Raw genomic sequence first — 26,928 nt, forward strand, 5'->3', positions numbered from 1 at the left:
AGTCATCACTTTTAACAATAATGTTTTTTATTATACAAAGCATTATAATTTTCTCAATATTCTTCACCCAATTATCAACAAACTTTCCACTGTATTCATTTAACAAATCAACAGTGTCAAACTACACTTCACTACCCTTCAATCTCCAAGCACTCAACTTAAAGAGACCAACAAAAAAGTGCTTGGAGCACCAAATGGAAAGAGAAGAAAACCTGGAAAGGTCAACAGAGATACTTAGAAGCAGTTAAAGGGGATGGGTTAGGGGAGGAATTAAATTCCTGAGCACCATCAGATTTCCCTCATGGGTCAAAGAGGTTTACAAAATCAGTTTTAAGACATGAGATTAGAACTAGGGAATCAGAGGAACCCATACTCTGGGTACTGCAGGTCATCCAAGTTCCTGGGTTGGCAGAAGTTAAAAAAAGAGGGACAGAGAAAGTCGGAATGGGGAGCAGAGGAGAGGCAGGACAGAGACAGGTGGTGGGAAGCACAGAGGGAGAAAGTTGTGCCTAAAAGAAATAAAGTTCGGAACTTGTCATGAATTGGAAAAACGAAAAGCCATAGTCACAAATCTGGAAGATGGACTACGGGACACGAAAACCTGGAATTTTATACCTTCCAGGAGGTGATGACAAATCCTGAAGCTGTACAGTGGCAGGCAGTGAGGTGCATTTAAAACTAAACCATCTGTTTTGTAAGAGTAAGACATTGGCAACCTTGCTTAACTAATTCTACTCTGCGGATTTAAAAACAATATGTGCCTAGAAGGTAGCCTCCCAAGCAGGTTACACGCCTACAGGCAATATAGAAGGGCTCTAGGCCAAGTGGGTCTGTAGAAAACCAAATTCAATTCATGTTACTGTCAAGTGAAGAGACAGCAGGTTTCATTGTTCTCGTCAACCTTTTTAGTAGTTTCCTAAAGCTAAGCCATTCTGATCACTTGAAATAAGCTAGTATTGCCAAATACTGTATAATCAAATAGGTTGACTGTGATCAAACCCCAATTTTTCCTGAGCCTTAACTGCCTCTGTGATTTGGGACACAGTTGGCAGCATGGAAGTTGTCATTACTTTTCTGGGGGGCAGGGAGGGAACTGGGGGTCAACAACTGCCTAACTATATGTGTATGTAAACAAAAGAGATCAAACTGACCAATTAAATTAACCATTTAGAATCCCTCTTGCCAAAAAGTTATAACCTTGAGACTGATTAAACAAAACAGGATTCTGCTACTCAGATGCTCTGAGTCTGGGAAGCACTGGCTTTGATGATAATCCTGATGATAATTCAGTTTTTATTTCAATCTTCTCAGGCTCTTCTGCCTAAGACTACTCTGCCCAGCCGGAAAAAGCTTCACACAAACATGTACCAGGTTTTCACGTGGTTCCTTCCAAGGGGCATCTCCCCATTCTCCTCAGTTGTCCACTTCCTCCTCTTCATTCTGTTCTTCTTCCTCCAGCCTTTCCTCGTCTTCATCATTGTCCTCATCCCTGCTCTTGTCCTGCTCTTCCGAATCTGTTTTTTTGTCTTTGTCCTTCTTCTTTTGCTCTGAAGCTTCCTTCTTGCCTTTTTGCTCCCTCCTATAAGCTGTAAGGATAAAGAGGAGGTTAGGAAGCAAGGCTGAACCAGACAGACAGCAGCAGCTAAATCAACTGGGTAACTGGAAAAGCTGAGGTACAAAAGGAAAAATAATCTGCCCAGCATCACCAAACAGATAATGAGGTGGTGCCTGCCATTTGAGTCGCATCCAATACTTGCTACTGGACTTTTTAAAAAAGAGACTCAAGTTGATAAAATCTCAGGGCCTAAATGAGCAGGTCATTTAGGATGAACATCGACTTGGATGTTCAAGAAGACGAAAACGCAGTTACCTTCCAGAGCTTCTTTTAACGGGGTTACGAACCGCTGAAACTCCATCTCCTCCATGGCTGACAGCACATCGCTGGCATTCAGTGTCTTGCGTTTCCCTTTCATCGCAAAGTTGTTGGCACTGAAAGAAGAAAGATTAAGGGCTGTCAGATGCGCTCTTGCCGCGTATGGTGTGGGTGGGAAAAGGAGCACCCAAAGGTGGAACGGGAAAACCTGCATGGATATTTGTGACACGGCGAGTCCCACCCTTCCCTATACAAAAGGGTTAAAGTAATTGTCTTATTTTGTTTCAGAGGTTTCAAGATCTAGAACGAGGGCTCGGAACCTCGCTCCATTGAGGTAGAACATAATTATCGGGGTTTGCGGGGTCCAGGTTACGAACTCCGAATCAGGTGGCTCTCTTTACGCCTCCTTAGGCTTTAGCCCAGCTAAGCTTCGACTAAGTCTGCCCGCCTTACCAGGATGTGGCGTACAGCACGAAGACGCTGGCGGCGCGGGAGATGGCGCTCCGGGCCTCCTTGGAGATGTTGACACCGTCCGGGAGCTGTGAGAAAAGCGAGGGTGAGCAAAGCTACCGGCCCAGCACCTGTTTCCCACTGCCCGCTCGTCCGCTCCCGGTCCGGCCGCCAGCTGGAGCTGCTTACCGCCTCCTTGATGATTCTGGTGATGACGGCATTGGGCAGGTTTAAGTCCTCGGGCCTCTCCGCCATGGTCGCGGCCGGGGACCGTGCCTGCGACCTCCGCTTCTGGCCGCCACGGCGTCCGGACTTCCCGCGTCGCCACGGTCTGACCCAGCGAGGCTTCCGTCCCACCCCACGTTGCCTACAACGTGTCCCACAGTGCCCCGCGCGCCAGAGCCGCCTTCCTCCCGCAGCCCCGCCTCCGCCTCCAGTGGCCGGTGCGTCTGAACTTCCCACGCTGCCATGGTTTCGGCCCGAGGGCCTTCCGTCCGGCCTCACAGGCACCTGGCATCCCTTCCCAGGCTCGTTTCCCTGCTTCACCCTTCCATCACATCTAGAAATTAAGTATGGCCCACTGGGGCTTCCGTTCCTTCCCCATAGTGCTTTGCGCCTCTGCCTGGCGACGGAGCGGCCGGGCGCCTAGCGTGGGAGAGGGAGGCGTGGACTGAGCCGGCGGGGCGGGGCTTCTTCGGACGAGAGGCTGGGCTCCTCGCCCACAGCTTAGCTCGTCTGGAGCTGCGACTTCCCGTGGGCCTTGGCGTGCTAATAACTTGGTTTCTGCTTTGGTTTCGAGGAATCATGGCCATCTGTTGCCGCATTCTCCCACTAATCTTTTTAGTCTTCTCAACTTTGTAATAATGGTATTAAGGATAGCTGTTACCTAAAGTTTTTTAATACAAACTACTTTGCCAGCATGGTACTAAAGCTGGCAACATCGACACAGGCATGACTAGACCTCTGGGCTCAATTCGGGCTGGTTGGGTAACAAAAGGGCAACACCCAGCCGTATGTAGGAGTAACGTAACGTTACATAAGCATTCAAAAACAAACCCTGTTACAGTTGTATTTGTTTTTTGTTTCATTGAATTGTTCATCGTGCATCTTTCCTAGTCAAAAATATTTTTCATGGTTTTGCAGTGGCTTTTTAAGTTCTATCATTTTTCTATTACATATGTAGAAATTGTCCTCAACGCTCACTGAGCAGAAATTATTTCTTTTTTTTCCCCTTGAAACTTGCTATTTCAGGTCACTTTTAGTTTTCCTGTTTGTGTTACAGAGTTGAGCACAGAGAACTATTTCTCTGTTATAAGAAAAAGAGCAGCAAAAGCGGTGATAAATGGCAACTGAAACTGCTTCAGATACAGATGATAGAGTTTGGTGGGGTAAGTCTCCACTTGGATAGAATACACCTGGTTTAAAGATGTTAGGAAGTGCTCAGCTCCAGCCAGGTGCTGTGTGGTTGGAATTGGGCCTCTGTGTTGTCAGATATTTTGATCTTTAAGAGGAGCCGGAAATCTGGACATTATATGGACTATTTCCATTTTTAAGTAATGGCTCAAAGTGTAGGTGAAACAGAACAAGTCATAGTTCAGTTCAGTTGCTCAGTCGTGTCCGACTCTTTGCGACCCCATGAATTGCAGCATGCCAGGCCTCCCTGTCCATCACCAACTCCCAGAGTTCACCCAGACTCACGTCCACCAAGTCAGTGATGCCATCCAGCCATCTCATCCTCTGTCGTCCCCTTCTCCTCCTGCCGCCAATCCCTCCCAGCATCAGAGTCTTTTCCAATGAGTCAACTCTTCGCATGAGGTGGCCAAAGGACTGGAGTTTCAGCTTTAGCATCATGCCTTCCAAAGAAATAAATCCCAGGGCTGATCTCCTTCAGAATGGACTGGTTGGATCTCCTTGCAGTCCAAGGGACTCTCAAGAGTCTTCTCCAACACCACAGCTCAAAAGCATCAATTCTTCAGCGCTCAGCCTTCTTCACAGTCCAACTCTCACATCCACACATGACCACAGGAAAAACCATAGCCTTGACTAGACGGACCTTTGTTGGCAAAGTAATGTCTTTGCTTTTCAATATGCTATCTAGGTTAGTCATAACTTTTCTTCCAAGGAGTAAGCGTCTTTTAATTTCATGGCTGCAGTCACCATCTGCAGTGATTTGGGAGTCCCCAAAAATAAAGTCTGACACTGTTTCCACTGTTTCCCCATCTATTTGCCATGAAGTGATGGGACCAGATGCCATGATCTTCGTTTTCTGAATGTTGAGCTTTAAGCCAACTTTTTCACTCTCCACTTTCACTTTCATCAAGAGGCTTTTGAGTTCCTCTTCAATTTCTGCCATAAGGGTGGTGTCATCTGCGTATCTGAGGTTATTGATATTTCTCCCGGCAATCTTGATTCCAGCTTGTGTTTCTTCCAGTCCAGCATTTCTCATGATGTACTCTGCATATAAGTTAAATAAACAGGGTGACAATACACAGCCTTGATGAACTCCTTTTCCTATTTGGAACCAGTCTATTGTTCCATGTCCAGTTCTAAGTGTTGCTTCCTGACCTGCATACAAATTTCTCAAGAGGCAGATCAGGTGGTCTGGTATTCCCATCTCTTTCAGAATTTTCCACAGTTCATTGTGATCCTCACAGTCAAAGGCTTTAGCATAGTCAATAAAGCAGAAATAGATGTTTTTCTGGAACTCTCTTGCTTTTTCTATGATCCAGCGGATGTTGGCAATTTGATCTCTGGTTCCTCTGCCTTTTCTAAAACCAGCTTGAACATCAGGAAGTTCACGGTTCACGTATTGCTGAAGCCTGGATTGGAGAATTTTGAGCATTACTTTACTAGCGTGTGAGATGAGTGCAATTGTGCGGTAGTTTGAACATTCTTTGGCATTGCCTTTCTTTGGGATTGGAATGAAAACTGACCTTTTCCAGTCCTGTGGCCACTGGTCAGGTGCAATTCCAGGCTACTAGTTTGTTATCTTTGGTTTAAATTATAAGCTGTTTAGAACAGAGACTTATTTGGTTCATTATTGTTCTCAGTGCTCATAACAGGTCCCCTCACATATTTGATAGTCAAATAATTGTTTTGAGTAAAAGAAAGAAGAAATGGACACTCTCCTTAAAAAAAGTTATTCAGGATCTGGTGGTAGTGATTGCCTAAAACATTTCTAGAGGGAGAAAGATAACATTTATTGAGTACCTGTTATATATCATACATAAAAGCACATTACTTCATTTAATGCTTCTGCAATCCTACTTAGGGATTTCCCTTTTCCTACTTTATATGAGGAAACAGGCTGAGAGAGGTGAATTCACTTGCCAAAGACCATAGAGCCAGTAAATAAAAAGCTAGTGGCTTCTGATCCAACTTCTGAGTCGACTGACTTGCTGTTTCAGCAAACCCATTCATTTCTGGTGGGTATTTTAGCTGCCTGTATGAGAACTGGAGCATATTGAAAAATGGACCATATTGAAAAATGAAGCATCTATTCTAAAGTTTTGAGCCATCTAAAGCACTTCTGTGACTTATCTGTCCTGTGATATGTTACCCACAGGGAATTGGTTCCAGAAGCCCCTGTGTATACAATTATTTGTGGATATTCAGGTCCTATGTACGTTGGTTATAATTTGATAAGGCTTTTTGGAGATTGGGGCATCCTCTCCCTAATGGTTAATGAAAGGGGAAAGGAAAGGATGTTAATAATTATCTTGAACTGTTTGCCAGACCTGTTAATATCCATTAACTAATTGTAGTGACCCTGATCAGCCCTGGGATTTCTTTGGAGCGAATGATGCTAAAGCTGAAATTCCAGTACTTTGGCCACCTCATGCGAAGAGTTGACTCATTGGAAAAGACTCTGATGCTGGGAGAGATTGGGGGCAGGAAGGAGAAGGGGACGACAGAGGATGAGATGGCTGGATGGCATCACTGACTCGATGGACATGAGTCTGGGTGAACTCCAGGAGTTGGTGATGGACAGGGAGGCCTGGCGTGCTGCGATTCATGGGGTCTCAAAGAGTCGGACACGACTGAGCGACTGATCTGATCTGATCTGATCTGTGAAATAGGCTTTTCCTCATTTTGCAGCTAAGGAAACTGAAGCTCAGATTGGTTAAATCTCAGGTCACTCAGCTATTAATTAAATGGTCAATTGGGAGGCCTTCTGAAGTCAGTCTGAATCCAAATTCTTGTCACTCTATTCCATGCTGAGATTTTCATACTTTCATGGTACCCCATTCTTAACTATCCTGTAACCACTGTTTATCAGTATGATTCAATAAAAACATTTTATGCTTTGAGTCCAAATTAATATCTGGACTAGCTAATGTATGTGAAAGTGAAGTCGCTCAGTCATGTCTGACTCTTTGCGACCCCATGGATTGTTGCCTACCACAATCCATGGGGTTGTAATATTCCCTAATTATATGGTGGTGGTTTCTCCAGAGGGCTAGAAAGCTGCAAGACTGGCTTTTGTCCTAAACCATTTGTAGATATGGATTTGCCAGATAAAAGCCAGTGGGATGAAACTACCTGTGACCTGGCTGTCTGTCAGCATCCACAATGCTGGGCAACTATCCGCCGGATTGAGAGGGGCCACCCTCGACTTCTGGACTCCTCCTCCAAATCTTTTCTGGATGCTGAAGGTGAATTAGCCAGCCCTGTGTCCTCCCTTCCCTTACAAGATCCTTGAATTGTTTCTATTTGGCTCCCTCATGCCATGTTGTATGTTTTCTTCTGGTCTGGTCTTTCAGACAAGCTCCCAGTGCTTACCATTGTAAACATCGCAGATTCCTGCTTCCCGGCCAAGAGAGTTATGTGTCGGTGTCACTTACCAGGATTTACCTTCACAAAGGCTCGCTCACTATTGAGTTCAAAGTTTGACTCCAAGTTTGAAGGCAGGTAAATAATCATGGAATCTTCCTTAAACGGCTTAATACCTCAAAATTTTGGGTTAACTTTCTTTGCCTATGTACTGAACTTTGAGAAAGCCAGATTAAAAACAAAGCATTAATGAGAAATGCCCTGGAGGCCCGGGGGGTGGAACTTGGCACTTTCACTGCTGTGGCCTGGGGTTCAATCCCTGGTCAGGGAATTAAGATTCCACAAACCACATGGGAAACCACATGGGATAGCCAAAAAAACACCAACAAACAACCACCCACCCCAGCCCCCCACCCCAACCCACCACCAAACAAGACAAACAAATCCTTTAGCAGTTCCCTTAAAGGAGTAATGAGTAGGCAGTGTGGGAAACAAAGTATTCTTGCTTGTCTTGTAGGAGTTGGTTAAACAATAACTCTCCTTTCCCTCTTCCCTCTACTCCCTGGTGATCTCTATTCTGTTTTTCTTTTCGCCTCTATGCATTTGCCTGTTCTAGGTACCTCATGTAAGTGGACTCGTACAATATTTGTTCTTTTGTGTTTAGCTTATTTCACCTTGGATAATGTTTTCAAGCTTCATTGATGTTGTCACATGAATGAACCTCATGCCTTTTTAAGGCTGAAAAATGTTCCATTGTATGTCAGTGCCACATTTAAAAAATGATTTATTGATTTATTTGGCTGTGCTAGGTCTTCTTTGCTGGACGAGCTTTTCTCTAGTTGTGACAACTGGGGGCTGCTTTCTAGTTGCGGTATGCGAGCTTCTCTTTGCAGTGGTTTTTCTTGTTGTGGAGTACTGGCTCTAGGGCGCACGGGCTTCGTTAGCTGTAACTCCTGGGCCCTAGAGCCCAGGCTCAGTGGTTGTGGTGCATGGGCTTAGTTGCTCCTTGGCATGTGGAATCTTCCCGGATCAGAGATTGAATCTGGGTCTCCTGTATTGGCAAGTGGATTCTTTACCACTGGGCCACCAGGGAAGCCCCACATTTTGTTTATTGGCTTCCCTGGTAGCTCAGATGGTAAGGAATCTACCTGCAGTGAGGGAGACCTGGGATCAATCTTGGGGTTGGGGAGATCCCCTGGAGGAGGATGTGTGTTGGGGTCCTTTAATGGACCGGGACCTGGCAGTCTGGAGGCGGCAATAACAAAGTGAAAGACAGAAAGAGGCTGATACTCCCTGGTTTACGCAGAAAACCAATAAAGTCCTTGACACAGGACTTGCATCACTCACGAAGGCAAGGGGTGCCCTCTCGAGATGGGGTGAAGGCACAGGGCGCCTTCTCGAGAGAGTCTTAGAGGCCCGGCAGAAGAGTGAGCAAGACGGGTCTCTGTGCTCCAAGAAATCAGCCGGAGAGAGAGAGAGAGAGAGAAGAGAAAGACACAGGGACCCAAGCTCTGATGGAGCGAAGGTGCTTTAATGATTTTTCTGTGTGTATATATAGGCTATAGTATAAGAAGTTTCTTTTGTCAATGATAAAGATCAGAAAACCAAGCGTATAACAACCGTTACCAAGGGAACAAGGGATTAATAATTGCCACAAGGTCAGAAGGCCATCCATATCTCAAGAAAGGGGATCCAGACTAAGCAGTTTTGTCGTAAAGAGAATGTTTACTAAAGGAGACTCAAGCCTGTCTCACACAATGACCCTGGTTCCTGGGAGCAGCATTCTGCTCCGCTTGAAAAGAAACAAAGGACTTGTGAGAAACAGCACGTAGGAATCCTCCTGTTAAACATTCCCTGACAGACGTGGCAGTCCACCCCAGTGTTGTTGCCTGGAGAATCCCCATGGACAGAGGAGCCTGGTGGGCTACAGTCCGTGGGGTCACAGGGTTGGACACAACTGAGCGACTAAGCGCAGCGCAGCATGTTTTTTAACATCTCCGTCAAAATTACTGAATAACTTTTTACTGATGGTTATGTAACTGTAGTTGGAGAAAGGCGTAGGCTAGGAATTCAGTTTGATGCAACAAATAGTTATGAAGGTTTTGCAATGTGCAATGTCTAGAAGTTGTTCAAGGAAAAACAAACAAGCAAAACTTAAGAAGATGATAAGACCTGACATTCATTTGGTAGGTATTAAGTCCAAGGTTTTCTGTAGATAAGTAGGAGCTTTTCCTCATAGCACGAACTTTATCATCCCAGTAAGTCTTTTGTGACTCTGTTTCATGTTTGGAAACTCATTTTTTAGGAAGGATTTACCTGACAGAGACTTAATGAACCGTGCTGATAGATCTCCCAAAGTAAGTCACAGATTAAAAAAGGTATTTCCTCAGCATTTTCTCTTTATTACTGGGAATAAAATGTTGCCTTTATTTAACATTGAGGATGACTGTAATCCGAATAATGATGATGATAACTACCTACTACTGAGCCCTTACTATTAGCCCTTACTATTAGTCTAGTAGCCCTTACTACTAGACTCTGTGCTAATGTTTTTACATGTTATACTGTTTCTAGAAATCCCAGACCTAGTGATATTTATTTGTGGCAGTTTTCCATAGTTAAGAATTTTCTATCTCTCCTGTATACAGCGTGTTCAGCTACTGTCATCTCATAATACAGGGAAATTAGAATGCTGGAATGTCAGGTCTAAAATGAGCCTCAAGATCGGCTATACTCATGATTTTAAAACTTTTTTAGCTATCACTTATGGTAAGAAATACATTTTACAATAAAATACCATGGGACAATCTTCACCGTAACTGTAAGTTACACTATACTGTGAAAGTTTCTATCCTTTTCTCTTTCATTTTAAAACAGTGTAGGCTGTGATTCACAAAATTTGATTTTGTGACCTATGAATAAGTTACAACTGCAGTTTGAAAACTATTTCTGTGGTCTGTCTCATTTATCTTACAGTTGAGGAAACTGAGGCCCAGATAGGAAGTGATTTTTTCAAAAGCACAGCTAGTTAGGAAAAGAGCTATATTTTAAGAAGAAAAAACCCTCCTGCTTGTCCACAGTAGAGATTTGCTATTCTTTGCAGTCCTCCCGGATGCCGTTTATTTTTTCCTATGAGATCCTTCACTTTTCAGTGTCACGTGGTGGAGAGTGTAAGAACCGAGGGAGGGTAGATGAGTTTGGATAGATGAGTGAACAAATCACTTACCTCTTTGGCCTCTTCAGAATGAGAGTGTTAGATTAAATTAGTTTTTAAATTAATTGTTTGTCTAGGATAATACATACATATGGTTCTAAATTCAAAATGCATGTGCCCCAAATATCTCCTCTGTTCCCCCAAGTCGGTCAGTTTCTTTTCATGGGGACAACCTATTTTTAATAGTTTTTTTCCTGCATGAATCCTGCTAGGGGTACAGACTAGATGATTTATAAACTTTCCTTATAAATCTAGTGTCCTAAATAGCAAAATGTGAAAAAAAATTATGACTTTAACTTTTATGTAGATGCTTGTAATTGTAGACAGGCTATAAAAGAGAAAAACTTGCTTCTGCTTCTTTCGGTTCTCTCCCTGCTCCCAGATTGTATTGTTTTATCTACAGGGGATCTTAGTTTTTGGAATGCAGTGGGCAGAATAAGTAGTGTTCCCTTGGGTAAGCCCCAAGGTGTCCTCCTATGAGGTGGGGTTGCGAGTTGCTAAATGCCGCCCTAATGTCACAGGGAGGCCGGGGAGACCATTCACTCATCAGTGCTCACTCTTGCAGAGTACCTTTCCTGATAGCTTGGTTTCTCGAAGGAATATTATGAAGCTATTTTTGGGATAAGAAATGTTTATTTTATTTATTTATTTTTTTTATCATCTTCTGAACCACCATACCTTTTTGGTTAGCATGATGATTCATTCCTTAGCCTGGTACTGAATACCATCAGGAGTACCTTTAAGCCATACATAGGTTTTATATTTTTCTCTTAGCTATCAGTGCTGAATTTGAATGAGACAAAGCTTCCTTGTCCTCAAGATGTAGGAAATATGGATGTCATCTGGATCCCAGAGAAGCATGTGAGGTGAGTATCATGTTGAGAACTTGGGAGTCTTCAACTCTTGTGTTCTACAAATGCCTACTGTCTTCTGCCAGCCTTCTCTCTGTGAACTCCTTTTTAGCTACCTATTTGCATGAAGGAGGAGGTCAAGCAGAGCAGAAGGCCATGGCCTCTTGCATTTACTTCTTGAAGTGATGTGAAAGTTGCTCATTCATGTCCGACTCTTTGTGACCCCATGGACTGTACAGTCCATGGAACTCTCCAGGCCAGAATACTGGAGTGGGTAGCCTTTCCCTTCTCCAGGGGATCTTCCCAACCCAGGGATCGAACCCAGGTCTCCCACATTGCAGGCAGATTCTTTACCAGCTGAACTACAAGGGAAGCCCAGGAATATTGGAGTGGGTGGCCTATCCCTTCTCCAGCGGATCTTCCTGACCCAGGAATTGAACCAGGGTCTCCTGCATTAGGGTTAGGGTTAGGGTTAGGGTTGCATTGCAGGTGGATTCTTTACCAACTGAGCTACCAGGGAAGCCCTAAATGCTGCCCTGGAATTCTTGTTAGTGCACTTTGAGATTCATGCTTTGGACTTTTCTACATCAAATTCTACTGCTACTGCTAAGTCACTTCAGTCGTGTCCGACTCTGTGCAACCCCATAGATGGCAGCCCACCAGGCTCCCCTGTCCCTGGGATTCTCCAGGCAAGAACACTGGAGTGGGTTGCCATTTCCTTCTCCAGTGTATGAAAGTGAAAAGTGAAAGGGAAGTCGCTCAGTCATGTCCAGCCCTCAGCGACCCCATGGACTGCAGCCTACCAGGCTCCTCCATCCATGGGATTTTCCAGGCTACTTGTCTGTAAATAGCATACAAGATAGGGCCCAATGTATTTGTGAGGTTTATTAAGAAACAAATGCCTTCTATCAGTTTTTATTGTTAGTCATCAGCAACTAGTAAAAGTTTTCAGTGAAGCACCCAAATCTTTGGTCTCAAGCCTAAGGACTAGAGCATTGATACAAAATGAATAGCATATAGAATTTGTGTACAAAGCAGCTATGATAAAGATCACTTGGTGAAGGTCCAAAGATTTGCTAATGTTGACAATCGTTGGAAGAAACGGATTTTTCTTTCATGACTGCTGAGGCTCTCAGATTCTTTTAGAGTGACTGTTTAGACATGTTGTTCAAGTCGCTAACTCATGTCTGACTCTTTGCAACCCCATGGACTGTAGCCTCCATGGAATTTTCCAGGCAAGAATACTGGAGTGGGTTGCCATCTTCAGTTTAGAGGTGATGAGACTTTATTTTCTTTTAAAAACATCCTGTGAATGCTTTTATATGTATGTATTTGTGTATTGTGTGTATGTGTGTGTGTGTGAATATATATGGTGTAAACAAAAAACCTCTTAGGGTTTCTTTCCTTTCATATAAAAGAAGCCCAGAGTTAGGTGGTCCATGGCTTGTATCTCAGCTCCATGAGGTAATCAGACACCAGAACACCTTCTGTTAATAGCTTTTTGGGCCATGGCTCCCACCTTCTGAGGTGCTTCATGGGGGTTTCAAAGTCTAAGTTGATTGATAGAGTTTAAGTCATCATATCTGTATTCCAGGTAAGAAGGAGAAGGAAGATGACAGAGCAAAAAATATTTGAGCACCTCTGGGCTAAGCAGTGGAATTCAGTCAAGAACTAAATACTTTGTCCCTATCCTCATGGAGTCTTATGGTGGTGGTAGGATTCAGACATTATAAACATCCCTGCACCTAAGTATGTAATTACTAATTTGGATTAATACTGTAAAAGTAAATAACTGAATTGTTTGAGAGAATGGAGGGGAGCCTAATTTAGATGTGAGGGCAAGGTGAGGGGGGTTTCTTGTTTTTAGCAGCCTCTGAACTGCAGGTACCTCTGAGTTCCTAACCAGCCATCTTTGAGTACTGAATGGAGGATAGAAATCTTCATGGTCATCATTCATAAATATCCTTGATGCTTCTGCTTAAAATGTCTGGGAATAAGTTGTGGTTATTCTTATTTCAAGCCCAGCTGAGGAGAAGCATATTATTTGCAGCCAGGATGGGAATATGAACAGAAATAAATCTCCAGGGGTAAGTTTAAAGTGGCCAAACCTTCCTGATCTTCGTCTGTAAGAGTTTATTTTTGTTTGCCCCCTTCTCGCATTCTCTCTTTAAATGAACAACATCTGCAAAATAAAACCCGTCTTAAGGAAGGTGTGTAATAACCAAACCATTTTCTGTGCAGAGAAATGAAGAACTAGGTCTTTTCCCTACCTCCTCCCTGTAGGAAGGTAAAAGAACACCTTGAAGAGATGTTAGGAGCAACTGCTGGGCATTTGGAGGGAATTTTAGGTTGATTAGAAACTAGTTTTCAGTGTGATGAAAGTGAAAAGTGAAGTCACTCAGTCGTGTCCAACTCTTTGCTATTCCATGGACTGTAGCCCACCAGGCTCCTCTGTCCATGGGATTTTCCAGGAAGAATACTGGAGTAGGTTGTCATTTCCTTCTCCAAGGGATCTTCCCAACCCAGGGATCAAACCCAGGTCTCCTGCATTGCAGGCAGATGCTTTAACCTCTGCACCACCAGGGAAGCCCTGGTGTGATGGGAATAGAATTTCAACAGACTAGAAGTTACAGTGGGCCTGTGCTGCTTTTTTTTTGGTGGTTGGTTGGTTTAGTCACTAAATTGTGTCTGACTCTTTGTGACCTCATGGACTGTTAGCTTGCTGGGCTCCTCTGCCCATGGAATTTACCAGGCAAGAATACTAGAGTGGGTTGCCATTTCCTTCTCCAGGGACCTGTGCTTCTAATGCTACTTCTACCAATTATTGGGTAAATGTAGCCTTGGATAAGTCACAAAGCTGGAAGTTTGCTACATCCAGGAGAAGAGTATCTTGGCCCATTTTGTTCATTGCTGAATTCCTAGCCCTAGCCCTCTGCCTGGCACATAGTTGGCCAATAAATATTTGTTCGGAGCCTTTTGGAGGAAATAATGAAACAAGTCCATCAATCCCTGTGTGATCTGATTTCAACAATATGGTTGAAGAGCCAGATTGGTAAAGATGTGGCAGGTTGTCGTGTAGAGGGGGCAAGGACGCTGGAGTAGGTCTGGAAACAAGGATTTTCCCATGCCAGCGTTGTGTTGGGAGGCTGGAGCGGTGGTGGGACAATGTGGCATCGAAGAGAGTGCTACAGGGAGTTCTTTCTATTGTTCCTCTTCCAGAAACACAAGTTGGAACTTCCAGGGATAATGATACCGCCTCCCACCCCAGCATACTCGCATGAGCAACTAAGTTCAGAATCCTTACCTCTATGGAACCAGTTTGACGTGTTGCCTCAGGATCTGCTGAAGGAGTGAGTGTCCTGTAAGCTGTGGGAGAACCAGAGCATCCTCTTTTCTCTAGAAGCTAAGAAACGTCTAAGCAGTGTGCTCTTTCTGGGGAGGGAGGGAAGAAAACCATCCCCCTACTTGGTCCCTGAACTTGTGGACTTACGCATAGGCAATGATGACGATAATCACCACCATTTAAGTACTTGCCACCTGCCAGGCCCTGTGCTTAATAATTAGCACACTACCTATATTCTGTCATTTAAACCTTCACTGGGGGGTAGACACACTGTTCTTTTTATAGGTGAGTTATGGGTTAAGCGGAAGACGGAATGGATCTGTGGTTTGGAGCAAGACCACCTTTGAATTTTGTGTTGAAATTCATTGCCTTCGTGAATTTCCGCAATTTATTTAGCCTTATTAATCTTCATTTTCCTCATTTGCAAAGTGAAGATCATAAACCTGCCCTTGGGGTGTGGTAAGGATTCAGTGGTGTAAAGCACATGAGCCCGACATATAGTAAACTTAATCCACTCAGCCATTATGGCCATAGTTGCATCTGGAAGCCGCTACTGAATGAGCATCTGTTGGTACATGCCTTTTAAGGCCCAGGGTGGACATGTCTGCAAATATAGGGCCCTTTTCTTCTCTTTCTCCGCAGCCAAGAAAAGCTATTGCTGACTGTCTCTGTGTCTGTCCCCTTCAGCCTCTTGCTGGATAAAGGGAAAACCATACTTTATCCAGAGATGCAGACACAGTTGGCCATGATGAAAAAGAAATCTCCCTTGGAAAAGAGCCGACCTGACAGTGCCATTTCTGCTAAGATGTATCTATCTGTACACCGCCTCACCCTACAAGTAAGAGCTAGGGACCCTCAGAGGAAGATGTCTGGGTGCAAGTCCAAACTCACCTGCCCTCAAGTCTGGAGGACTTAGCTTTCTAATTTCTTTCTCTTCTATTCTTCCACTCTGGATCCAGGTGCCACAGAAGGACTGGGCTGTGTGTGGGTGAAAGTGGATGTACAGGGAGAGGTTGGAGGAGAGCAGCGTTCTCTATTTCTTCTGCACTTGGCTTCCCACACCTGTCCCCTCTCCCGAGCTCCTGGTATAATGTTGCACACACTGGGCTTCTCAAAAAAGTGCTCATTGACTCGATGGATAAAGGCATTTGGGGATACATTTTGGGAAAGAGAAAGACCTACAGTAGAGCTTTTTTTCTTTTCTCTTCTTCTTCCTTTTTTTTTTTTTTGCTCTAGAAACCAGCATTGCGATATCCTGAACATTTGAAGAAACACTATTCTAACCTGAAAACAGATGGTAGGTTTTCTGATGCTGCTAGGTCTCCAGGTACCATCCCCCCTCTGCCCACATTTCTTACATTTGATCTTGGTCCCAACTCAGTGACGTTTGCAGCCACAGTCATACAGGGTCACTTGTAGACCTTAGGAGACTGCAGTTTCAAAAAGCACCCCCTCCCAGCTTGGTCCTGACCAGCGGGGAGAGAGCCTCACTACCAGGAGCCTCACTACACAGCAGGCGGCCCAGGGGGAGGGTGGGAGCTGTCCGGGAGAAGAGGGCTGAGCTGGCTATCTGGTCACCAGGTCATAGGAAGCAGCAGCAGCAGCAACAGAGGAAGGTGAAGACAGCCACTAGGAAACAGGTAGAGTGACAGCGAAGGGACGCTCGGGACGCCTGGACACTTCCACTTGGGGTTGGAGCGAGTGGGTGCAGCCTGGAACAGGAAGGGGTTATACAAGGGATGGGATTCTCCCTGTTTGCTGGTTGTAGATACAAAGTTCCTGTGTGGTTATACTAACAGCCTTCTTTTCAACCCTTTTGGAAGAGATTTCTTCACTTTCAAAAGTCCTAATTCACCTCCTCCTCATGTGGGTTTCAGGAGGCTAAAAGGAGATGCAAGAGTGAACCAGGGAGCCACAACACCTCGCACAAACATTCAGGTGCCGTGGTTTGTGACCCACACTGTGGTAAGGAGAGTGTATGGGTTTGGGAGTGACAGAATCCCAGGACCTAGCTGAGGACAGGAGAAGCTGAACACGTTTGGCATTTGAGGATCCATGTCTGTCAGGCACTTGAATGCTCCTTGGAATGCTTCGGTTTGGCTGGTCTACCATGTACCAGCCTTCCTTCAAATATTTGCTCAGCAAGTGAGCTGGGCCAGACGTCTGCTTCACATGGGGATTTGAGAGATGGCCATGAGCATGAGTCAGAATCACTTACTCCTCAGGTCCTACTTTAGAAAAGGAAGCGGTTTGAGGATGAAGAGTTAGCCCGGGTTATTGAAGAGAAGAGCCTCAAGGGCCCACTGGCCCGTGAGACAGGGAAGAGCCGGGGCCCCTCACGAGAGCCCCAGGAGAGTTCTAAGGAAGCAGAGTCAGCCACTTCTCAGCCACATGTTGAAGTCTCAGGAGTCTTTCATGGTTCAGCCCTGTCCAGGAGGCAGGGGGCTAGTTCTTGACCGGTAGTCCCTTTCCTCTAGCGTTCATGCCACAGATAAGAGACTCCCTCTTTTGGAGTTCTTATTATGGTCTGAGCTGAAGGATATACTTACCCCGGTCCCTCTGACGTTTCTCAGTTTGAGTGCAGAATGAGAAGCAAGGAGAAAGAATCCCCCTAAACTGCGGCAGATTCTTCTGCCCTAAATAGACTGGACATCACTGTCTGTGATGGGGAACTAACTGTTTAATCGTCAGAATTCACCCTCCAACCCTGGAGCACTGGGAAAGCGAGGGTGAGGTGTTTTCTGAGAAGGATGCTTTTCTTGGTTTATCTCCCAACTCATCCTGCTCTCTGATACTAAAAGTATCTTCTAACCTGGAGATCGAAGAAGCCTCCTGACCTTCACACGGGAGGTAGACAGCACTGGGGCTGGGCCCAGCGCGGAGGCGCTTGTTCAAGGTTAGTCCGCTATCCAGGGCGATGACAGCTCCCCTGAGTTTCATTCTGGTGCCTTGTTCCTCTTCCTGGTGCCTCCAGTAGGAGCAGCTTTGCTTGGGTGACTGGGGCTCCCTTTTGAATTATATGGTTAGAGCAGTGGCTTGTCCTCTCTGAGTTGAGAAAGGCCTCATGGAAGAGGTGATTTTTGCACTGGATCCTGGATATTTGTGAGAGTTTCCCGGATACGGAAGAGAATTCCTGGACCAGGGATGGGTTGGGTGAACGTGTCTTGGAGGAGCATGGCTGCAGGGAGCACTGAGCAGTCTGCTGTGGCTGTGGGGTTGGGTATTTAAGGGAGAGAGGTGGATCAGGCTGACAACATGGCCTGCTGAGATGTTTGATCTTTATCCTCAGTGGTGGGCAGTGGTGATCTGCGTTGACAGCACCCTGAGATCAACTGAGGAGCTTTCAAAACCCTAACACCCGTGTTGCACCCTAGACCTATTAAAATCAGAGTGTATGGTGTTGGGTCCAGGCCTGGGTGGTTTTCAGAATGCCCCAGAGTGTAACTAAGGTGTGAATCAGTGCTGACAGGGAGCCAGCACAACTGTGGAGCAAGGGACTTCCTTGTTTGCCTGTCCCTTTTAGCCTCATACTGCTGGTGGTAGCTTGGAAGAATTGCGCATTTAAAGGAAGAGAAACAGAAGGGAAAGAACTAGTGCATTTCGTGACTAGTTGGGGGAAAGATCTGACACAAAAGAGTCATAGATCTAGAAATTGGGGGGTGGGAGGATGTTCATTTTCATAAGTCAATAGAGGTAACTTAGGGATGGCACAAGAAAGTAAGAACAGGATTCATAAACTGAACAGATAGACCTAGGAGTTCTTTTGCTATACTGACATACAGGTGCTTGCCCCTTAGGTTTTTCTGAGGAATCCTGGATCTTTTAACACACAGTTTACCTTACTCACTAATTCTATGATAGATGTGGTCACAGTCCCAGGCGAACAGAATCACGAATAGAACTTAAGAGGGCCTCATTCCCTTTGACCTGCCTCTAAGGCCCTGGCTGGGGAGTCACCTGTAGACTAGGGGTCAACTAGAAGCCCAGCAATGGGATGTGGAATACCAGTAAGAGGCTTGAATTGGTCTTGTGGTTGCTAGGTCGCAAAACTCTACGAGGTCAGGAAAGCAGCAAAAAGCAGCAGCAGCAGATGAAGACAGAAGGCCCCACCTTGAAACAGGTGAGAGTGTATGAGGGACATCCTGCTAGGGCCCTATTTCAGTTGGCTGTGGTGTGCATGCTGACACTTCGGTCGTGTCCGACTCCATGACGCTGTGGATTGTAGCCTGCCAGGCTCCTCTGTCCATGGGGATTCTCCAGGCAACAGTACTGGAGTGGGTTGCCATGCCTTGCTCCAGGGGATCTTCCCGACCCAGACAGGGATTGAATCCACGTCTCTTAGGCCTCCTGCAGTGGCAGGAAGGTTCTTTGCCACTAGGGCCACCCGGGAAGCCCTTAGTTGTCTATTATTGTATAACAAACCACCCAAAGTGGGACCACAGTGGTTTGTTATTTTTCATGATTCTGTGGGTTGATTGGATAATTTTCTGGTCTTGCCTAAGGTCACTCATGCAGCTGCATTCAGCTGGAGGCTGGGCTGGGGCTCTTGGCCAAATTGTCTTTAGTTCTCTTTTATGAGGCCTCTCCACATGTCTAGTCTGGGTTTCTTGACAGCCAAGAAGTAATCTCAGGAAGGCACTTTCCTAGGGATGGGCCTGGAACTGGAACCATGTCACTTCTGCCACATTTTATTTGTTAAAAAAAAAATCCAAGTCTAGTTCAGATTCGAGAGGAGAGGAAATTGACTCTGCCTCATGATGATCACTTTTCACTTTCAAGCATTGGAGAAGGAAATGGCAACCCACTCCAGTGTTCTTGCCTGGAGAATCCCCGGGACGGCGGAGCCTGGTGGGCTGCCGTCTATGGGGTCGCACAGAGTCGGACATGACTGAAGCAACTTAGCAGCAGCAGCAGCAGCAGCAGCATAATGGTAAGAACAGCATGTGCTTATAGGAATGGGAAGAATTGCTGGCAGCTGCCCAGGTTTGATACCTGGGTTGGAAAGATCCCTTGGAGGATCCCACTCTAGTATTCCTGCCTGGAGAATCCTATGGACAGAGAAGCCTGGCGGGCTACAGTCCATGGGATTGCAAACAGTGGGACATGACGGAGTGACTAATACATACACACGCCTTTGGAGGCAGTTTACCCTTAGTTAACTGCTGGGACTGGGGAAAACTGCATTCTGGCTTCACGTGGTCAGCCTGCAAGGCAGAAGAACCCGTGACCCAGCTTCTCTCTTCAGTGTCAGATGGTGGCATTTTGTCCTGTCTTAGACGTTAATTTCTCCAAGGAAAGCATCATTTAGAAAAACCCTTTGTTTCCTAAATCCTGACTCAAGTTTCTTTACACTTTTGAATTTCAGGATTCCACAGAGAGACTACAGACAAACGTTGCTAAGAAATCCCTGGACTCCTCCCGCAGTAAGAAGAGTAAGAGCCTCGGGTGGAGGAACCTTAGAAAGTGTCTTGAGGACAGGGGGAGCAGAACCCTGTTGATCAGGATGGTTCACTTCCCTGGAGGGCACAACCCTCATACATCAGAAGAGTCCTCCAGACTCCCCAGCCCTTCCTTTTCTGTCTTCCATTTTTCATAGTTAACTGGGAGAAGGCTACAGGTGCAGTTGATGGCTGGGTCTTTTTTTAGGTCCCAAATTATCCCAAATAGAATACACTAAGAAGGACATCAAGACTCAGATGGAGATTTTGCTGGAAGACCAAATGAGGTCCCCAAAGAGTGCTTCTAGCATTAGCTGGAACCCGGAGCTCAAACTGCTGAGGATTCTTCAGGCCACAGATGAAGAGGACGAGGAGACCCACCCCTCTGGGGCACAGAGTGAAGTGTCCGAGGTGTAGGCAGAAGGATGCTCGGGCTCCCAAGCACAGCGGCCTTGGACATGAGGGCAGGAAGGAGCGGGGACTTCGACTCCCTGGAGCCCTTGCCAGGGTCTGACCTTAGGGATTCTGTTTTCTTCATTTGCTTCTACTTGCTTCTGAAATAAATGAGAGAGAGAAAAAGCCCTTTCTAACTTGGATTGTTTCTCTCCCTTTAGGGCCCAGGGTAATTTTAATGATTAAACACAGCCGCTGCTTATCAATAGACACGTTTCTCTGTTTCTGGGTCACTTTTATCTCCTCGCTGAAATGCTGAAAGGTTTCTAGTTATAGGAAGATGAATTTGGGCTGTGGAAACCCCTAACATGTTGCTTTTCCTTTTATTCTCTGGAAATGGTTTGTCTTGAGGATAACATCTGCATCTGTCAAATAACATTCATTGTTATGTGTCGTATTTCTATTCATGTGGTAGGGGACTTGGACTGACATAAAAGAGTCCAAGGATCCAGTTCCCGAGTTACTGAGTCTGCAGGAAAATTTCAGTAATGCTTGTAAAGACTCAAAATTTCAGAGTCTCAGGGTCCCCTGTGCTTGGTTTTTGCAAGGATTTTGTACAATGTTTTCATCCTTAAACTTTTTTAATACAGAAAAATTTCCAAATTATGTAAAAGAATTAGGTAAAATTATTGAAACTCTCAGGGACCCAGAGTCTTAGGTTTGAGTTATAAAAGCCTGGGCCCCACGCCCATGAGTTTCGGTAAGAGCAGGTGGGGCCCCAGTATTCTCAGCAGTTCTGCTCCTGAGCTCGAGCTTCCTCCCCATAATTAGGGGCTGGATGGAGGAAGAGAGATTCCATCTATAGGCTGTACTCACCAGAGCTTAGTCTCTGCAACAGGTAGGGGCAGGATGAGAAAGGATGACATTCTGTTCTTCCTGGAAAGTAGCCCTCGGATGTAGAACTAGGGAGGGAGGGAGCCCTGTGTCCTTGGGCTGCAGCAGTCTGGAGGAGAGTCATCTCACTGAAGTGGGGGGAAAGGAGTGGGTGGGGAAAGGCTCTTCCCTTCACATACCATAGACTCTTGCAGTTCTCACCGAGGTTTTGTAGATGTAAGGTAAGGGAGTTAGAGAACGCGAGGTTCAGAAAAAGAACGAGACTGGCACTTTACAGAACAGATCACCTTTAATGAGGCGAGAAGGGGCAGCAGTCAGATTAGCGAGCTGCTGCACTAACCTAAGAAAAGAGTAAGTATATATAGGCACGTATGTGAAAAGTTACTGTCTTAAGGGGATCTGTTCTTCTCCAAGGTTGTTCGGAGTAGTTATCTCTTAAATGGCTGGGGCAAGGACTTTTGGAGATGGGCCAGAAGCTGGACCAGCTGGGAGCTGGGCATAATCAACCTTAATATCCATTTTTCTTCTGGTGAGAGTGTTCTTTGTTTTGCATGGAACGGTGGGGAGGGCCTGGAGGGGAGTTTTAACTCCAGGCTATTTTGAGCTGTGTGACTTTCCTTCAGTAGGTTTTCTTGAACAACTGTTTCTTCATTTGTTGTATGCTCTTAGAGCCATTTCCAGAGACTTAAACAAATCAAAATAATTTTCATTAGTTTCACTGGAGAGCTGTTTGTGGAGCTCCTTGTACTGTGAGGCCAGAAGTGGAACTCTAAACTGGGCCTGAGAAATTTTTTTTTATAAAGAGAAACTTACCCCTCATCAATTATTTGGTTACCCTAAATACAGTTCAGCCAAGAAAGGCAGATTAAATATTCGACTCCTTTTTTAACATTGTCTCAAAACAGACCAAATTAGAAAGCTGAAACTGCTGCCTATCCATTCTTCATCTTTTTCAAGACAACTCAAAATTATATGACCTCATTTGTGTTACTAGACTGAACTATTCTTAGCTGAATCTTCACAGTAAGAAGAAGCCAAGAGGCATCATGTGGACTGTTTTTCTGAAATTTTTTTCCTCAAATATACGTTGCTTTGCAGAGTGACTTCTGTGGGCTAACTTAAAAATTTATAAATCTTGCCACTTCTTCCTTAGCCTACCTTCAGAACTGTCTTCCTGAGAAAACCCCGTTTCCAGTGGTCAGTAGGGGGCTTGAGGTTGCACAAGGCTTAGCTTTAAATCACTCATTTTATCTGAAGACTCAGAGAAGGTCTAACTCTTTCAAAACAAATTCAACTACTTTGCTTACTTAGTAAAGCAACTCCCACATTAAAGTCCTGATAGTTAATACAAAGTTACCTTTTGAATTGTGACATATTTTGAGTGAGAAAATAATTGTTATCTGAACACTGGCCTTTGCTTCTCTTTTCAAAGAGAGAAAAAATTATTGTAGGCCGAAACTTGTTTTATCTTTGTTATGCCAATCCCTCAAATTTGGATAATCACAAAATGAATATAGAGAAGTATAGCCTACGGAGCACATTACAGTTTTCAAGGTGCTTCATATCCACTATTTTGATTGGTTCTCTGGCCAACTCTATAGATAGAGGGGATTGTCTCCGTTTTATGGTTTAGGAAACTGAAGCTCAGAATACAGGGCTGATGCTAGGCCATTTGGGGACCTTTGGGTGAGTTAGAGAAAGGGACCCTTCAAGACACTTTACAAACTATTTGCTAAAAACTTATTTCAATGGATAAACAAATCTATGGTGATTACCATTTGAGCAACACCCCTGAGTTGGCCCACCACCTGCGCAATAGTACCTGCTGGTCTTGCTGGCGAGGTTAAGTAATTTTTCAGACATCCAAGGCCGGCAAGTGAAGGGGGTTGGGCTTAAAACCCGAGTCCTTGCTCTTCAGTCCACTGTGTTCTGATGCCTCTCTGGTTCCCTCTCTTTATGCACAGACGACAATCTTAATCAGACAGGAAGGATGAGGCTGTGTAGAAAAGAACTGACTGATGGCAAGGAGCCCTCCCGAAGCCTTTGCTTCAGCCTCTCCATGTTCTGAGAGAGGAGGAGCCCGGTAACTGTTGCTAACTGCCGTTTTCCTGCCATGTGGGCCGCAGGCAGCAGGAGAATCAAGGCCTAACAGCCAGGAGGCTCCAGGATCAGTTGGAGATCCACTTTATGTACTTAAGTAGGCTTCTCTGGTGGCTCAGATGGTAAAGAATCTGCCTGCTATGTGAGAGACCTGGGTTCGATCCCTGGGTTGAGAAGATCCCCTGGAGAAGGGAAAGGCTACCCACTCCAGTATTCTGCCCTGGAGAATTCCATGGACTGTACAGTCCAAGGGGTCGCAGAGTCGGACTGAGCAACTTTCACTTCAGACAAGAGGACCTGAGCCTTGGCCTGTTAGACTGGTGTCCTGGAGCTTTGAGTTCCTAAGAAACTAGATTCTGATTTCTTTTGTTCTTTTCTACTTTCTTTGTGATCTCTACTAGGGATAGGCCACTTTGAGTCACCTTGGTTTTCTGAGCATACCTTCCAGTGACACTCGGCTCAGTTTGACCTGTGTGTAGAGAGTCAGTGAAAGCATCTTTCGACATTCTCTGCCCCTGCTCTCCTCCTTGTAGAACAATCTTTTGTTTTTCCATTGGTCCTGACATCTGGGGTAACAGACTCTGTTCTTCATTGATTTTGGATAACAGAGTGCTTCCTTTGGAGTCAGGATTTCATTCATGGTGGCAATGACTTTTAAAATATCAGTTTATTCACACACACCTAAAGGATTTGTTTGCTGAATTAAGGACAGACATGCATCTGGCTTTTAGACAGAAATGTTCAGAGGTTCTTTGGAATCCAGAAGAATTAGGGGGAAAAAATGTAAATTTTCAACTGCCATAAGGTACCAAGGTATGAAATTCATTTGCTCTCCTGTTTATACATTTAATTAAAAATATTAAGTACTTATTATATGTTAGAGAATCAACCCCTATATTATCTTGACAGAGAAAGGGAATGTTCTAGAGACTTGGAGAGTCCTTCTCAGGAATAAAGCTAGAAATTTTATTGGATCAAATGGTAAAGTTGTTTTTGACCACTAGGTGGCGATATCACCTTATGAAAATGATACTCTTCTGCGGACTGGAGGCCTCCGGTTATTTCTGAGACCGTGTGTATACAAAGAGACTTCTTTGTGAATATATGGAGGGAAAGCCATATATTATCGTTTACATAGCGATCTGATTGAAACGTTCAAGGGGACTGGCAACTCCAGGAGGGATGGGACTGTGTCTGTTGTCATGCTTATAGCCTAGCTTATAGTTCATGTATTGGGCACTCAATAAATAAATAAAGCTTTTGAACCATTTAGATTGTCATTGGAAGAACCATTTCAAGAGTGTGGAAAATCCTGGAACATGCACAGGGGCCTAGGATTTGGAGAAGTTGGGGGCTATTGGTGATCCTGATGGATTATCAATTGAGCAGAGACTCAGCTAGGCAGCATTGGGAAGGTAGAAACATCAAAAGTGATCTGAGGCTCTTCTAATTGCTTTGTGTTTCCTAAATTTCTCTTGATGAGGAAAAGAATTTCTCCCTTTATAATCTAGGGGGTTGTAAGCCAACAAATTTGAATTTTTTCCTTGCTTCTGTATTGCTTCTAATGATGGCTCTGTCTTGGAAAGGATCTCCAAAAATAATGTCCTCTTCTCTGCCTGTCATTCAGTGGTAAATTGTTTATTCTGTAATTTATTTATTGTTCATTCATTCAGTCCACAAATAGTCACTGAACAACTCTGATGTACAGAGCGCTCATCTAGACTGTGCGACCATCTCTGACCTTTTCCTATCATGGCTCCTTTGAGTTCAGTTAATCACAATCCTACCAGCCATAGCATCCACATCCGTGCTCCTCTCTGTTTCTTCTGCTCTCACCCTAGCCCTGGCCTCCATCTTCTTTCATGTGGGTCACTGCATCCATCCCTAATCTTTACCCCTTGCATCTATTTTTCCCATCTGTCCAGTGTGCAGATATGGTTATGTTACTCCTTTGCTGAAAACTCTCCCTTGCCCTCAGGGTCAAACCCAGCCTCTTTTGCCTTACAAAATAGGCTGTGACCCAGCTACGCCCTACTTGTCTCCCTCCATCCCAATTCCCCCTGACTTTAACATTTTATTTTATTTATTTATTTTTGGTTGTGATGGGTCTGGCTTGCGGCATGCAGGCTTCTTTCTAGGTGTAGCATGATGGTTTGGAAGTCGTAGCACAAGGGCTCTGTAGTGGAGGCATGAAGGCTTCTCTAGCTGTGGCGCATGGACTTATTTGCCCTGTGGCATGTGGGATCTTAGTTCCCTGACCAGGGATAGAACCAGCGTCCCCTGGATTGGAAGGCAGATTCCTAACCACTGGATCACCAGGGAATTCCCTCCCCCTGACTGTCACCTTGTTCTATGTGCTCTAGCCATGGTTTTTCCTTTTGGTTCTTGTAATAAGCCCTGTTCTCTCTTACCTTCACACTTTTTCTCCCCCCATACTTTTCCTTCAACCTATAAAATTCTTTCCTTCCTCCTTCTGCCTGGCGACTTTCTACTCCTTCTTCAGATCTCAGCTTCTGTTGTTCTTTGGGGGAGCTTTTTCTGATCACTGTCATGGTGAGGTCCCACTCTTTCTCTTTTCCTCTCATAGCCTCTGTGAGGTTCACAGCCTGTCCATTGTCACCCTCCACGGCCAGATGATCAGTCCTGAGACTGCCATCTGTCTTCACCACGTGTCTTTAGTACCTGATTGTGCCTGGCACATTGTAAGTGCTCAGTAATATATGCTGAATGAATGAATGAGTAAAAAGAACATGGTGACATATCTCCTTCCTTTGGGGGTACATATAATGCAGCAGTGTGAGCTGAGAGGTGCAAAGAAGGAGCTATAGTGGTAAGAAGGAAGGGGTACCTTGGGCGCTGCCATCTGAGGCTGAGTCTTGGTAAATGGAGATGTTTGTGGAGGTGGCCTTTGAGTGGAGGAAAGTGAGAAAAGTTTGGAGGGTAGGCAAGGGGAGTAGTGTTCCCATCTGGCAAGAGTGGGAAGTAGGACTGGAGATAGCCTGTGCCCAGACAGTTCAGCCTGGAGAGAGTGGACTCTAGCTGATGGCCCTGATGGCTTTTGAACAGAGGAGCGATAGGACTAAATTAGGGCTTTAGATTCTAACATTTTAAAATTCTAAAGTTTAGAAATGGTTAATATAATGGCAGTGAAACATAAATTGTAGAGAGACCAGTGAGACCTATTAGGAGGCTGTTATAGAAGTCAAGATGCAAGGTGACCAGGGCCTGGATCATGTAGATGGCAATAAGAAGGGAGACAAAGGGATGCTGTGCAGAAGAAGGATTAAGAAGAAGCTGGAAAGTGGAAAGAAAAGAATGAGGGAGAGGGAAGAGTCAAAGAATTTTCAGCCTGATTCAGTGAGGGGCTGTCATTATTAGAAAGTGTGAAGTTAAAAGCAAGAATCAGTTTAAGGAGAAAGAAAGGAATTTGTCCATCAGACCTTTACAATGGAGTTCTTGCCATCCATGCTTTTCACTTACAGAAATTTTGTGCGGGGCCAAAAAATAAAACACAAGTGGGAGGGAGTGACAGGGAGAATATACGCAGCTGGTGGGGGCTATTGTGGCTCTGCACTCAGAAAAATACTTCTCAGAGGGAG

At 45.0% G+C, this 26,928-nt stretch overlaps 3 protein-coding genes across 11 annotated transcripts in view; 2 read left to right on the forward strand and 1 right to left on the reverse strand.

The window, feature by feature from the left end:
* Positions 1-13: 13 nt before the first annotated feature.
* On the reverse strand, positions 14-2,638 carry POLE3 (DNA polymerase epsilon 3, accessory subunit). Its single transcript, NM_001034390.1, is given in 4 exon segments — positions 14-1,586; positions 1,871-1,989; positions 2,327-2,412; positions 2,513-2,638. Coding segments are annotated over 4 exon segments (444 nt in total). The 5' UTR covers positions 2,579-2,638; the 3' UTR covers positions 14-1,413.
* Positions 2,639-2,703: 65 nt separating this feature from the next.
* Positions 2,704-20,604, forward strand: C8H9orf43 (chromosome 8 C9orf43 homolog). 7 transcript variants are annotated; one of them, XM_024995929.2, is made up of 15 exons: positions 2,704-2,766; positions 3,606-3,711; positions 6,826-6,978; positions 7,087-7,234; positions 9,402-9,474; positions 11,085-11,176; positions 13,182-13,248; positions 14,381-14,511; positions 15,147-15,342; positions 15,741-15,801; positions 16,086-16,144; positions 16,382-16,469; positions 18,545-18,624; positions 19,870-19,936; positions 20,151-20,604. In XM_024995929.2, the coding sequence occupies exons 2-15, from the start codon at positions 3,666-3,668 to the stop codon at positions 20,357-20,359; spliced, it is 1,470 nt and encodes a 489-aa protein (XP_024851697.1). In that variant the 5' UTR covers positions 2,704-2,766; positions 3,606-3,665; the 3' UTR covers positions 20,360-20,604.
* Positions 20,605-21,440: 836 nt separating this feature from the next.
* RGS3 (regulator of G protein signaling 3) overlaps positions 21,441-26,928 on the forward strand; it is a 155,168-nt gene continuing 149,680 nt past the window's right edge. For all 3 annotated transcript variants that reach the window (XM_059889111.1, XM_059889115.1, XM_059889113.1), the window contains exon 1: positions 21,441-21,580. The gene's annotated coding sequence lies outside the window, so the exon portion shown is untranslated. The remainder of the gene's footprint in view (positions 21,581-26,928) is intronic.

The sequence above is a fragment of the Bos taurus genome, chromosome 8, assembly GCF_002263795.3.
Source record: "Bos taurus isolate L1 Dominette 01449 registration number 42190680 breed Hereford chromosome 8, ARS-UCD2.0, whole genome shotgun sequence".
In the NCBI taxonomy this organism is placed as follows: domain Eukaryota; kingdom Metazoa; phylum Chordata; class Mammalia; order Artiodactyla; family Bovidae; genus Bos; species Bos taurus.

Excerpts from the sequence above, each read along its gene's own strand:
- C8H9orf43 (XM_024995929.2), top strand. The coding sequence starts at position 3,666 with ATGGCAACTGAAACTGCTTCAGATACAGATGATAGAGTTTGGTGGG. Across the intron at positions 14,512-15,146 it reads CCTCAGGATCTGCTGAAGGA|CCAAGAAAAGCTATTGCTGA; the intron begins GTGAGTGTCCTG and ends CTTTCTCCGCAG. Across the intron at positions 18,625-19,869 it reads AAGGCCCCACCTTGAAACAG|GATTCCACAGAGAGACTACA; the intron begins GTGAGAGTGTAT and ends TTTGAATTTCAG.